The sequence below is a fragment of the Otolemur garnettii genome, unplaced genomic scaffold (assembly GCF_000181295.1).
Source record: "Otolemur garnettii isolate 467f Iridium unplaced genomic scaffold, OtoGar3 scaffold00005, whole genome shotgun sequence".
Classification (NCBI taxonomy): Eukaryota; Metazoa; Chordata; class Mammalia; order Primates; family Galagidae; genus Otolemur; species Otolemur garnettii.
Window position 1 is genome coordinate 6,193,856 of NW_003852400.1, and position 12,356 is coordinate 6,206,211.

The window sequence follows — 12,356 nt, forward strand, 5'->3', positions numbered from 1 at the left end:
ATATACCACAGTTTGTTGATCCATTCGTGGATCAGTGGGCACTTGGGCTTCTTCCATGACCTGGCAATTATGAATTGGGCTGCAGTAAACATTCTGATACAAATGTCTTTGTTGTAATGCGATTTTTGGTCATCTAGGAATATACCCAACAAAGGAATTGCAGGGTCAAATGGCAGGTCTATTTTCTCCAGATGTCTTTCCGAATCTTTCTTTTTTGTTACAAATATCTAAATTTAGTATGTCAGTGAGCTGAAAAAGATTAATCATAATAGTTAATTCATGAGTAGAGCCGAGCTTGCCAATATTATATAAGTATTGTGTGTCCTGATAATCTGAGTTAAAATAACTAGCTATTCTTCCTTCCTGTACTTCCTACCTGTAATATGTGGTAGGACATATTAATTTTTGCGCAAACAACTACAAAGGGTTCTTTTTCTTTTTTTTTTAGATTTTTAATTGTGGTAAAATATACATAAAACTTAACATCTAAGCCATTTTTAAGTATCATGCTTTCTGTCTATATGGATTTGATTTTTCTAGGTGCCTCATATAAGTGGAATTTTATAATACAGTAGAACTTCTGTAACAACCTGGTCAACATAAGGAACTAGGTCTACTGTACTGATACATACATGTGGTGCATTTCAAGTCTATAAAAATTAGGTCACCTTAAGGAGATGGTCATTGTAGGGAAGTGGTCAGCTGTGGAGGTCCTGCATTCAATTAACTTGATGTCCTCAAGGTTTATCTTTGTTGTAATGTATATCAAGCCTTCCATCCTTTTTAAGGGTTAAATAATATTCCATTATTCCATTATGTATATGCTGCATTTTGTTTATCAATTAATGGACACTTAAGTTGCTTCTGCCTTTTTTGGCTATTGTAAAAAATGCTGCTATGAATGAACATGTTGTACAAATATCTTTTCAAGACCCTGCTTTCAGTTCTTTAGGATATATACTGAAAAGTGGAATGGCTGGATCTTATGATAATTCTATTTTTATTTTTTGAGGAACCAAAATGGCTGCACCATTTTACATTCTCACCAACAGTGCATAAGGGTTCTAATTTCTCCATGTCCTCGCCAATACTTATTATTCTGATTTTGTTTGATAGGGTCATATATGAATATAAAATTATGTGCTATTGGTGGGAATGTTGGATTATCTATGTTAAATACTTTATAGGAATTGATATTTATATAGGAATTAATATTTTGATGCCTTTTAGAGATTCTTAATGACTTCATAAAAGTAATTTCAGGGGAGTAGTAAAGAAAAAAGTGATATTTTTTAGGGGGTCCAGGAGTTAGTGGTTCACCAGAAGTGTTAGCTTCTCTAGAAAGTTTGGTCTGCTGACCACAGTTTTGTGGTAGTCTCCAGCACTGCAAAAAAAAATTTTCCATCAAGTGGTAAATAGTATGTATTGAGCTCTCTTAAACAACAAAAATTACTTTTCCTGTGCTATATTTGTTTTTTGCAAAGATACATAGGAATTATACATTTGTGCTATTTACTTGGGGTCTTTGTTTTATTTTTTAGTTAAAAAAAAGAATTGATGTTATTGTGGCTTAATGTGTTAAAGCTATTTAATATTCTCTGTTTTACTAAAGTGTATATCATGTATTATGAGATAATTGGTGATGGATTGCTCCCCAGACTTGGGGAGTCTGGGTTTGGCATAGTATTTTCCTGTGAAGACTAAACAAGACTATAGTGATTGTTATTTTTTAAATTAAAATAAAGACATGTAACCAGATGAAAGAAGACATACTCAGTAGCCATGATTTTAATACCCAGATTTTGGAATTTCTCTGCAATTTACTGTGCGGACAATGGGACAAAATATTTGAATTTGGGTTGACTTGGAAAATCAGTGGAACCAGGGACTACATGAGTTAAATGGATAGAGTCCAGATAAGTGTTTCTCAACCTTTTTTATCATGGAACACTTGCAGCACACAATAAATTATGTTGATCAAAAAAAAAATTAAAAAAAGACTATACTTACTGTGTTTTAAACTTCTTTTGAAAGTAATCTAATTAATGATCTTTTAAAATTTTTGATGGTACACGTAAGATACTCTCGTGGCACAGTGGTTTAAAATCACTGATCTGGACTGAGGGATGATGATGAAACAGATGGAAGAGAAGGAGAGAGCCTTGTGAGTTGAAACAAAATAAACCTGAGAACACTTCTTGTTTACTGTATTAAGTTATCTTCATTTCAATAAAATTAACATATATGACAAAATATTATTGCCTTCCTAATTTAAGTGGGATTCTACTTTTTATTACTATAAAAAGCCAGAGTAAGCTTGTTTTGTAAGTTTATATTTGCTCACCAGTTTTAAGAAAAGAAAACCCTTTGCTTTTTATTTGGGCTGCCCTCCCACAAAATGTTTACAGGCTTGTTTTTTTCTTTTTATGATTTGGCTATATGTACTATTTTTAAACAAAGTCTCTAGTACCAAGTTTTATTTAAAAGCAAATTTTCAAGATTAAGGACTACTGCTGTACCCATTCAGGAGGATTCTAAAGCTGTGTTAGGGAGATCCCTTTGCTTGTAGTTGATGTAATAGGGAATTGAACTCCAGCTTCTCTGACTCAAAGCTGTTTCATTGTGAAGCAGAAATGAAGTGCAAGCAGAGAAGAGAAAATAGTTTTCTTAGAATAAGGGAATTTCAGGGAATTCATCATTGTTCTATTAAGGATGGTATATGGATATACTACAGTAGAACCTCTGTAAGTTGATCACCCAAGGGACTATAACAACCTGGTCAGCATAAGGAGCTAGGCCTGCTGATAAGGTATGTACATGTGGCACTTGTCCAGGCTATGAAAATTAGGTCTTAAGAGAGTGGTCTAGATCAGAGGTATACATAAATGGCTGTGGGTAGAGATGAAGAAACACTTTAGGAGGAAGTAAATGATGGGGACGGTGGGGTGGTGGTGGTGGTGGTGGTGTGTGTGCCAGTATCAGTCTCAGGAAATGTTTCATCAAGATGTTTTCTGTACTGAGCTTGTAGAAAGCAAGGAGTTTGGTTGGCAGACAGATAGGGGAATAACTGAAACATAGATTTTGACATGAATAAAGCACAGAATCATTTTGTCACCTAAAGACCTATTTACTTCAAAATTATTTTCCTTATTAGTCCTGACTTAACTTCAAATGAGGAGGCACAGTCATGTATTTCTTATAGTATGAGAGAAATATATGTGCCTATAAATCTCATAGGCACAGTCATATATTTCTCACAGTCAAGTATGTCAGAAGAGTTGTAGAGCAGTGGGTAAAGTCTGAACAAAGATAGAAAGATGAATTTTGAAAGGCAGAGTTGTGGCTGGGTGCAATGGCTCAATGCCTGTAGCCCTAACAGTCTGAGAGGCTGAAGCAGGTGGATTGCTTGAGCTCAGGAATTTGAGACTAATCTGAGTACCAGAAAGACCTCATCTCTACTAAAAATAGAAAAACTAGGGTGATGCCTGTGGCTCAATGAGTAGGGCGCTGGCCCCATATACTGAAGGTGGTGGATTCAAGCCCAGCCCTGGCCAAACTGCAACAAAAAAAATAGCTGGGCGTTGTGGTGTCTGCGTGGAGTCCCAGCTACTCAGGCGGCTGAGGCAAGAGAATTGCCTAACCCCAAGAACTTAGCTGTGAGCTGTGATGCCACACCACTCTCCTAAGGACAATAAAGTGAGACTCTGTCTCTAAAAATAAATAAATAAATAAAATACATAAAGTAAAAATAGAAAAAATAGCCAGGTGGAGTGGTGGGAACATATAGCTAGCTACTTAAGAGGCTGAGACAAGAGGATTGATTACTCTAGCCCAAGAGTTTGAGGTTGCTGTGAACTATGTCATAGCACTCTACTCAGAGCAGCAAAAGTGTGAGACTCTGTCTCCAAAAACAAAAAAAAGGCAGAGTTGCATGTTTTACAATTAAAGGTGGACTTGGCAATCGTATAATTGAAACATCCTTTGGTTGTGGTTGTTGTAGCCGCTTTTAACAGTTATTTGTGGTATGCATATTTTTATATGTTTATAATTTAATGATAGCCAATTAAAGATAGTATAGTGTACTTAGATTGGAAGTTATTACTATTTAATATTTGTTGCTAGTACGATATTTTATATTTGTGGTTTAAAAGCATTTGTTTCAATTTGTTTATCATACAGCTTGTATGGTAGGGTTAAATTAATAGTGTTAATATTGAGTGGTTTTTGTGATTGAGGATAATTAAATTTTTTATTAGGTATTAAAAACCAGATTAATTTATTTGTTTAACAATTACTATCAAATTCCTAGTCTCTCAAACCTGTTAACCTTTAAAATTCAGATGATTTCACCAATAATTGCCTCAGAAATTTTTCAGAGCAGTGGCAAAAGCATGATTGTGGGTTAGGCTGTCTGAATATTTTGCTACAATTGAACTTTTTTTTTTTTTTACACTACAACTCTTAAGCATAAAGTAATCTATTTTTATTTTGTACTATACACAGTACAGTTTTAAGATTTATATATTCTTATGTGCATATTTACTAAAAGTAATATCTTATGAAACTCACAGTGTTTTTTTAAATGTTACAAAATTGAGTAATTTGGGGCAGTGATGTGTGGTCTATTAACAGCATCAGTAATCTTAAACTCTAATTTTTAATTTATTTATATCCCATCTTTTTCCAAGAAGAAATTGAGTTAACTTAATTTCCATCTTAGTTCAATCTTTCGGTGTGTGTTCATTTATTATTTTCTTAATTGTCCTGAGTTAAAATCTGGCCAACACATTAATACTTGTCTGTCTCATGTGTTCTCAGTTCAAAGTCTGTTCAGTGAATGTGAAGAGAATTAAAATCTATTTTAGAAGCAGAGCTAATAAGATTTGCTGATGGGGAGGATGAGGTAAAGGAACAAATCCAGGACGACTTCTAGGTTTTTGTTTTTGTCTTGAGTAACTGTTAAAAGGGTAGTGCTATTAAGACATGTTTGTGATGTACATGAGACACCCAGTGGGCAGTCCAATAGAGTGTTGTTTGACTCTGGAGAGATTTAACAAATTTTACACAACACATTCTCAGTAGCTTCAGTACTTGATAGATAATGAAATTGTTTCTACCCTTTTAAAAACTCAAATGTTGACACACAAATGGATACCTTAGAGGATGGTCATTGATTATGACTTTTGGTGGCCTTTGAGAATCCTGTTTATTGATTTTAGGATTGGGGGAATAATGTGTTTTAAGAAATAAAGACAAATAATTTGTTTGGAACTTCATGACAAAGTGAGTATTAAAGTCATGTTAAATCTACATCAGAAATTCTACTATATTAAAGATATTTCTATGAATTATCTGAGAAAGTTCAGTAAGTAAATCTTGAATTCACCAATTTTTTTTTTTTGGAGATAGTGGTTTCACAATGTCACCCTTAGTAGAGCGCTGTGGCATCACAGTTCACAGCAACCTCAAACTCTTGGGCTTAAGCGATTCTCTTGCCTCAGCCTCCCAAGTAGCTGGGACTACAGGCACCCGCCACAACACCCAGCTATTTTTTTGTTGTTGTTGCAGTTATCACTGTTGTTTTAGCTGGCCTGGGCAGGGTTTAAACCTGCCAGCCTTGGTGTTCCTGGCTGGTGTCCTACCCACTGAGCTATGGGCACCACCATTGGAGGGTTTTTAAGTGTGAGACTAAAATGATCAGTCCTGTCTTTTAAAACAGAAACTGATAGAGAAGTGTAGTTGTTGAAGGAGTTCATTTGTGTGACTCTTTAAAAGACCTTTAAGGGTAGGCTTAATTGATAGTGCCTTTCTTAAATAAAGGCTTTCATTTGTTTAATAGTTTTTAAAAAGCTATAAATGATAAAGGATGTTGTGGATATCCATGAGCTTATGTACATGTAACATTTAGCTGTATTTTTGTCCAGTTAAAATAGTAAAATTATTCAGCCTTTTCTTCAGAGGTAATTGTGTTACTTTTACTAACACTTTCATTAGTGTTTAATTCAGTGCTATCACAGAGCACTGTGTTGATGAATGAAGTTTCTTAGCTGGGCACTGTATCTCAGTGGTTAGGGCACCTACCACGCGCACCAGGGGTGACAGGTTCAAGCCTCCCCTGGGCCTGATTAACAAAAAGAGAAAAGAAGGAAAGGAAGGGAATAAAGTTTCTTAGTATATTATGGCATATTTCTCAGTAATATAGGATTGTTTTTCATTTTCTAATAACAGCTTCATGAGAGACAAATAGAGTGGTAGTCAGGAAGTTAAAACAGAATTATATGTGTAGATACTTTCTGTTTCATATAGTTAATGAGCATTGGTGCTACTTCTATTCAAAAACTATTTGCATGTTAATGTTGATATGGTGTTAAAAAATAAAACCTTCTGCATTAGGCCAAGCCAAATCTTAACCTAAGGTTAATTTACTCAACATAAAAGGATTCCCTAGGGATTCAAAACATTATAAACATTAATCTGACAGTAATTTTGTACTATTGAGTTTAAAGTTTAATAGGGGAAATAAGATGTATTCTCTTTATGTATTTATCATTAGAATAAGAAATGGCAATTCTAAAAGCACATATAAAGGTAAAAAGAACTCAGGAGAAAAATATTTTGGAATGAGGGGTATCAGAAACTCTAGGAGCTAAAAAGGAAAAAATAGAGAATATTTAGAGGTATTCAAATGGAATAAACACTAAGAAGCAAAGAAAAACCATACACAAAGACATAGAAAGATGATGATCATGGGAAATTTTTCAGGTGGAATCTTGGAAAGCATCTTTTTATGGTGTGGGTTTTGCCCCCTTTACATACTGCTGATCTAAAATGTTACCATGTCTGTACAGTGCTGGATTGTTGGGTGTTTTACAAGCTAGAAAATAAATTTACAAGAGATTTGGTTTTCCCATTGCCATTGCTCGGAATCTTTCAATTCTTTTATTTAAGCCCTTTTTGTTTCTTATAGCCGTGCTTTTTATTCTTTCTTAAGGCTAAACCATGGTCTTTTCCTCTCCCCCCAATTTTTTCCCCCACTACTTGATAGCTAAGTTTTTTTCTTCTTCAACCCTAAATCCTTTTTCAATTTCCCAGGAAAAATCCGTAGTCACTTTTCTCAAAATTATTTTATACTACCAACCTGTACATAACATAGAGGAATTAAGACTTATTAAAAATCAACCTCCAGGCCAGTATTTATTTATTTACAGTGGATCCCACCTGTAATCCTAGCACTCTGGGAGTCTAAGGCTGGTGGATTGCCTGAGCTCAGGAGTTTGAGACCAGCCTGAGCAAGAGCAAGACCCCGTCTCTAAGAAAATAGCCAGGTGTTTTGGTGGTCCCAGCTACTTGGGAGACTGAGGCAAGAGGATCACTTGAGCCCAAGAGTTTGAGGTTGCTATGAGCTATGACAGCACAGCACTTTACCAAGGGTGATAAAGCAGACTGTGTCTTGATTAAAAAAGAAAGAAAGAAAGAAAATCAACTTCCATTTCTCCATGCTAATCAATTACAGTACTCTTTCATTTAGAGCCCAGAGACCTTAATTCCAGTGGTTCTTAAAGCAAGCGTGGCTACATAAGCAGCAGCAACATCACCTGGGAACTTACTAAAAATGCAAAAAATATGAAGGTCCACCTCAGACCTACTAAATTAGAAACTGGATGTGAAGTACAGCAGTGTAGTCTTCCAGGTGATCTGAAGCACGTTTGCCATACTCCTTTACAATACTCAATAGTTTTCAGGCAGACAAATTAAAGAAAGGAATAAATCTGAAGTAGCAAATAACATATAAAGAGTTTCAGAAGTTGTGTCAACTTCTTAGCCATTTTATGTGTCAGGCTTTTTGCAGGGTGTATTTTCTCCATTTTATAGAAAATGAGGCACAGAGACTGTTCATGGTCATGTAGCTAGAAAGTGGCTGATTAAGAATTTTAATTCAAGGTGCTATCTGTAACACTGGCGCTTTTTGGTAGGAAATAAGTCCCTACTTAAAAATATCTTTTTCGTGTAGTTGGATACAATTTTTTCGAGGTCAGGTTTTTTTTTTTTTACGTACACAGCAAAGTTTTTTAATGGGCTACCTTTGTATCTCTGATGGGCACAAAAATTTCCAAATATACTACTTTTGTAGACTTTTTTTTTTTTGAGACAGAGCCTCAGGCTGTCCCCCTGGGTAGAGTGCTGTGGCATCACAGCTCACAGAAACCTCCAACTCCTGGGCTCAAGCGAGTCTCCTGCCTCAGCCTCCCAAGTAACTGGGACCACAGGTACCCGCTACAACGCCCAGCTATTTTTTGGTTGCAGCTGTCATTGTTGTTTTGGCGGGCCCAGACTGGATTTGAACCCACCACCTTAGGTGTATGTGGCCGGCGCCTTAGTTACTTGAGCCACAGGTGCCAAGCCACTTTTGTGGACTTTTACTTTATTATTTATTTATTTATTTATTTTGAGACAGAGTCTCAAGCTCCCGCCCTAGGTAGAGTGCTGTGTCATCACAGCTCACAGCAACCTCAAACTCCCGGACTCAAGCAGTTCTTCTGCCTCCACCTCCCAAGTAGCTGGGACTACAGGCGCCTGCCACAACGCTTGGCTATTTTTTGGTTGCAGCTGGCATTGTTGTTTGGCAGGCTGGGACTGGCTTCAAACCACCAGCTCAAGTGTATGTGGCTGAGCTTAGCCACTTGAGCCACAGGCTTCAAGCGTAGGCGTTTACTTTATAATAGATTATTTTTTATTTTAAGGTTGGCTATAGAAAGCATTCCACATGCCAGGCTTTAAGAAAACTAGATAAATAAAAATCTAAATTTAAATTAAGTATTGATTTGTGACACGGAAGTGTTCTCAGGATTCACTATATGAAAAATGGAAAGTCATTTCACATAAAACTTTGTACATTTCTCAACATAATTTGTCATGTAAAGAAAAAAATGCTTGGAGTAATTGTACCAGGTATTCCAGAAGGACATTTACATATTATTATTAAATTCAGCCACACTTCTCTTTCCATTGTAGTGGTGTGTTTTTAAGCAGAGGATAGAAAAGTTTTAATTAATATGCTAGATGTATAAGTGTGGGTCATTTTAAAAGTTTTGAGATACACAAAAATAAAGAAATGTAAAATCCATGTGGACAAAAACAAGTGAAGCCTCCCCAGCAACACTGATGAGCCCAAGCGAGTTAAAACTTGCATGGGTGAATCAGAAAAGTTTCTATCAAGTGTGTTTCTTGGACAGTCTGTCTCAGAACTTTCTTAGTGACCCACCTATACCCACCAAAGTAACTTGAGTATCTTTGTTAATATGGAATAAGGAAATCATGAACAATCTTTTCCACTTTCCATTTACTTTTCTTTGCATTCAGTTTTTTGAACAGGCAATACATTTATATAATCCAAAAGGTATGAAAAGATGTAATATCTTCTCATCTGATTTCCAAAGACACACTACTGTAAAGAGTTTCTCTTTTGGAGATATTTTATACATATGTGCAAGCAAGTACAAATACATTTTTCATTCTCTTTAACACCAATAATGTGTTATATATACTATTGTGTTCCTTGCTTTTTACATTTAATACATATTTTCAAGATACTGCCATCTCTCTATATAAAGCGCTTCCTCATTTGTTTTTCAGCTGTATCATATTTGATTAACAATGCTATAATAAATAACTATGGCATCTTTACACATGTGTGCCATTTTAATCTAGAGGACAGATTGTAGAAGTCTAGTAAAATTTAACTTTTTCATCATTTTATTTTTGCTACACTTCATTGAAGTTCAAATTTCTGCATACCTTCACCAACAGTCCATTTAGTTTTTAGTACATTTTCCTTCCCAACACATGTATATATTTTGATAAATCCATTACTACAGGAAGTAGTATCATAAAAGTGAGAACTTCACTTTGGCTTTATGCCAATACAGAACAAGATTCTACTCGTTTTCATCTTTAAAAAAAGCGTATTCCTTTTTTAGGCCTCTTTAAATTGTGATGATAAAATTTAGTCGTTTTTCAAAGAGAAGCAAAAGGCTTACTATTCTATATGTAAATAAATGCCTTTTGTAAAATTATTTCAGATTACTTATATTAAAGAATATCATAACAAGAATAAGGCAAGAATCTTGTATTAGAGCTCTGATTTTTAAAATAGACAAAACATTCTTAGCTGCTTAAATATCAGCAAAAATAAAATGATGAAAAAGTTAAATTTTATCAGACTTTTTCATTTCATTAGTATTTAATAATCTATTGAATAGTAATATCAGAATGCTTTAAACATGGCTTGAAGGCTGAAAGAACGTAGGGCTCCTTTGAAACTAAATTTCAGCAGTGTTGTTGAGTAGAATTTAAACAATTCACAATGCCCACTTTGAGTGCTTCTGAAAGCAGGAAGTGTATTACTGATACGCAGAAATATTCCAGTCCAAATAACATCCCTACTGCCATATGTGGTAAGAATTTGTCACTAACCCACAAACCGCTTCTGTAATGCAATGAATAAGCAGAATTGGTCTTTGTTGGACATTTCCAATTTGATATGAAAGAACTTTGTTTTGCAGTGTCTTATAAGTAATTATTAGCTTATGTCTTGAAGAGAGCCTGGCACATCATGGGTGCTCATGGTTCATTGAGAGAAGGAATAAAGAAACCTGTACATAATTCTTTTAGACATGATTTTAACTTGATTATTGGTACCCTTAGTTTAAACACAGAAATTACTTGAGTATGTTAAGGACTGAGTTAAATATTCTGACTCAGCTTATTAATGATATCTTTAAATACTTTTTTATTCTAGCTGCCCTCTTCATTGCTTATTTGAAATAAATACTAGTTAGATGTTTGCACTTAAGCTAAAAAAGAAATTATTCTTGGGGGTCAATTATAAAGGGATGGGGAAATTAAGAGCTTTAGAGCAGGAGTACTCAAACTTTTTAAACAGGGGGCCAGTTCACTGTCCCTCAGACCATTGGAGGGCCAGACTGCGGGCCCCTGGACGAGTCGGCTGCTAATAAGCAGGACAGGCAGTGGTGGCAAAAACACCAGGCAGCCCGGATAAATGTCCTAGGTGGGCTGCATGTGGCCGGCAGGCTGTAGTTTGAGGACGCGTGGCTTAGAGAAACAGAAAAATGAATTGTGAGGTCTTGGGGTCAGCAAAATTCACTGACGACTTTGTAAATCATTAAAATTTTGAAAGTATTGATATTTCTCTAAACTTTAATTTTTTTTTTTGTATTTTAAGCGATTAAGAAGATTGTCTACTAAATATAGAACAGAAAAGATATATCCCACAGCCACTGGAGAAAAAGAAGAAAATGTTAAAAAGAACAGATACAAGGACATACTGCCATGTAAGTTTGAAACGACCTTGATAGAACAAACAGAAATGCTAATTAGCCTTTTGTAACCTAACTGGCTTTATTCTTCTTGAGTTTGATTGTTAAGGAGGTAGTAATTAACTTCTCTTTTAAAGTACCCTACAAAATAAATAATCTGTAGCTGTTCTTCTTGTTTTTCCACCTGATAGTAGTTTCTGTTGTTTTTCTTTTAAGCATCACAATTGATCTAATACTAAACTACTTTTAAATGCCAAAAATCTAAGAATATCTTTTGTGAACCTCTGTTCAAATAAGTTATTTCATAAAAATAATATAGACACTTGAATGGATTTTATAAACTGCTAAAAATATTGATTTATCTGTTATCTCATCAGAACCTGAATTGATTAATCATGCATGGTAAAAATGAACTTTAAGATGATCCAGACACCTATATATCTACTGTACTATTCTCACCATTCTGAATATGTATATCTGAGCATGTCTTAGACCAAGGGTGTCCGATCCTGGGTCCGTGGGCCACATGCTTCCCAGGATGGCTGTAAATTCAGACCAAGACAAATCATAAATTTACTTAAAATTATAAGAGGCTCTTTTGATGGAACTCAGTTGTGCTGTTCTCCAGTGTGAGCTTTGTCGACTACCACATCATGTTGAAATATCATATAAAATAAACATACGGGCACCAAGCCAGCTTGTCATTTTTATTAGAGATATTGATAATAAATGTAGTGTCACTGAAGAAATGGCTTCTTGAGTGCCATTAAAAGACACAGCTAAATCAAGAGATTTATGCAAAGCGGAAAAAAAATATGTTAAAACTATTTTCTTTGTCCATTGTCAACATATCTGGTATAGTTACTGTGGTGCCCTAGGGATGGTAGGTAAAAGAGAGGGACTTATAAAATAAATAGAAAAGGGTGGGTGGTGCCTGTGGCTCAGTGAGTAGGGTGTCAGCCCCATATACCGAGGGTGGTGAGTTCAAACCCAGCCCTGGCCAAACTGCAACAACAAAAA

At 35.3% G+C, this 12,356-nt stretch overlaps 1 protein-coding gene across 1 annotated transcript in view; it reads left to right on the top strand.

The window, feature by feature from the left end:
- Positions 1-12,356, top strand: part of PTPN12 (protein tyrosine phosphatase, non-receptor type 12) — a 122,896-nt gene that overhangs the window by 47,536 nt on the left and 63,004 nt on the right. Inside the window, exon 2 of the mRNA XM_023507436.1 lies at positions 11,243-11,351. Within this exon, the coding sequence (XP_023363204.1) occupies positions 11,243-11,351 (109 nt within the window). The remainder of the gene's footprint in view (positions 1-11,242; positions 11,352-12,356) is intronic.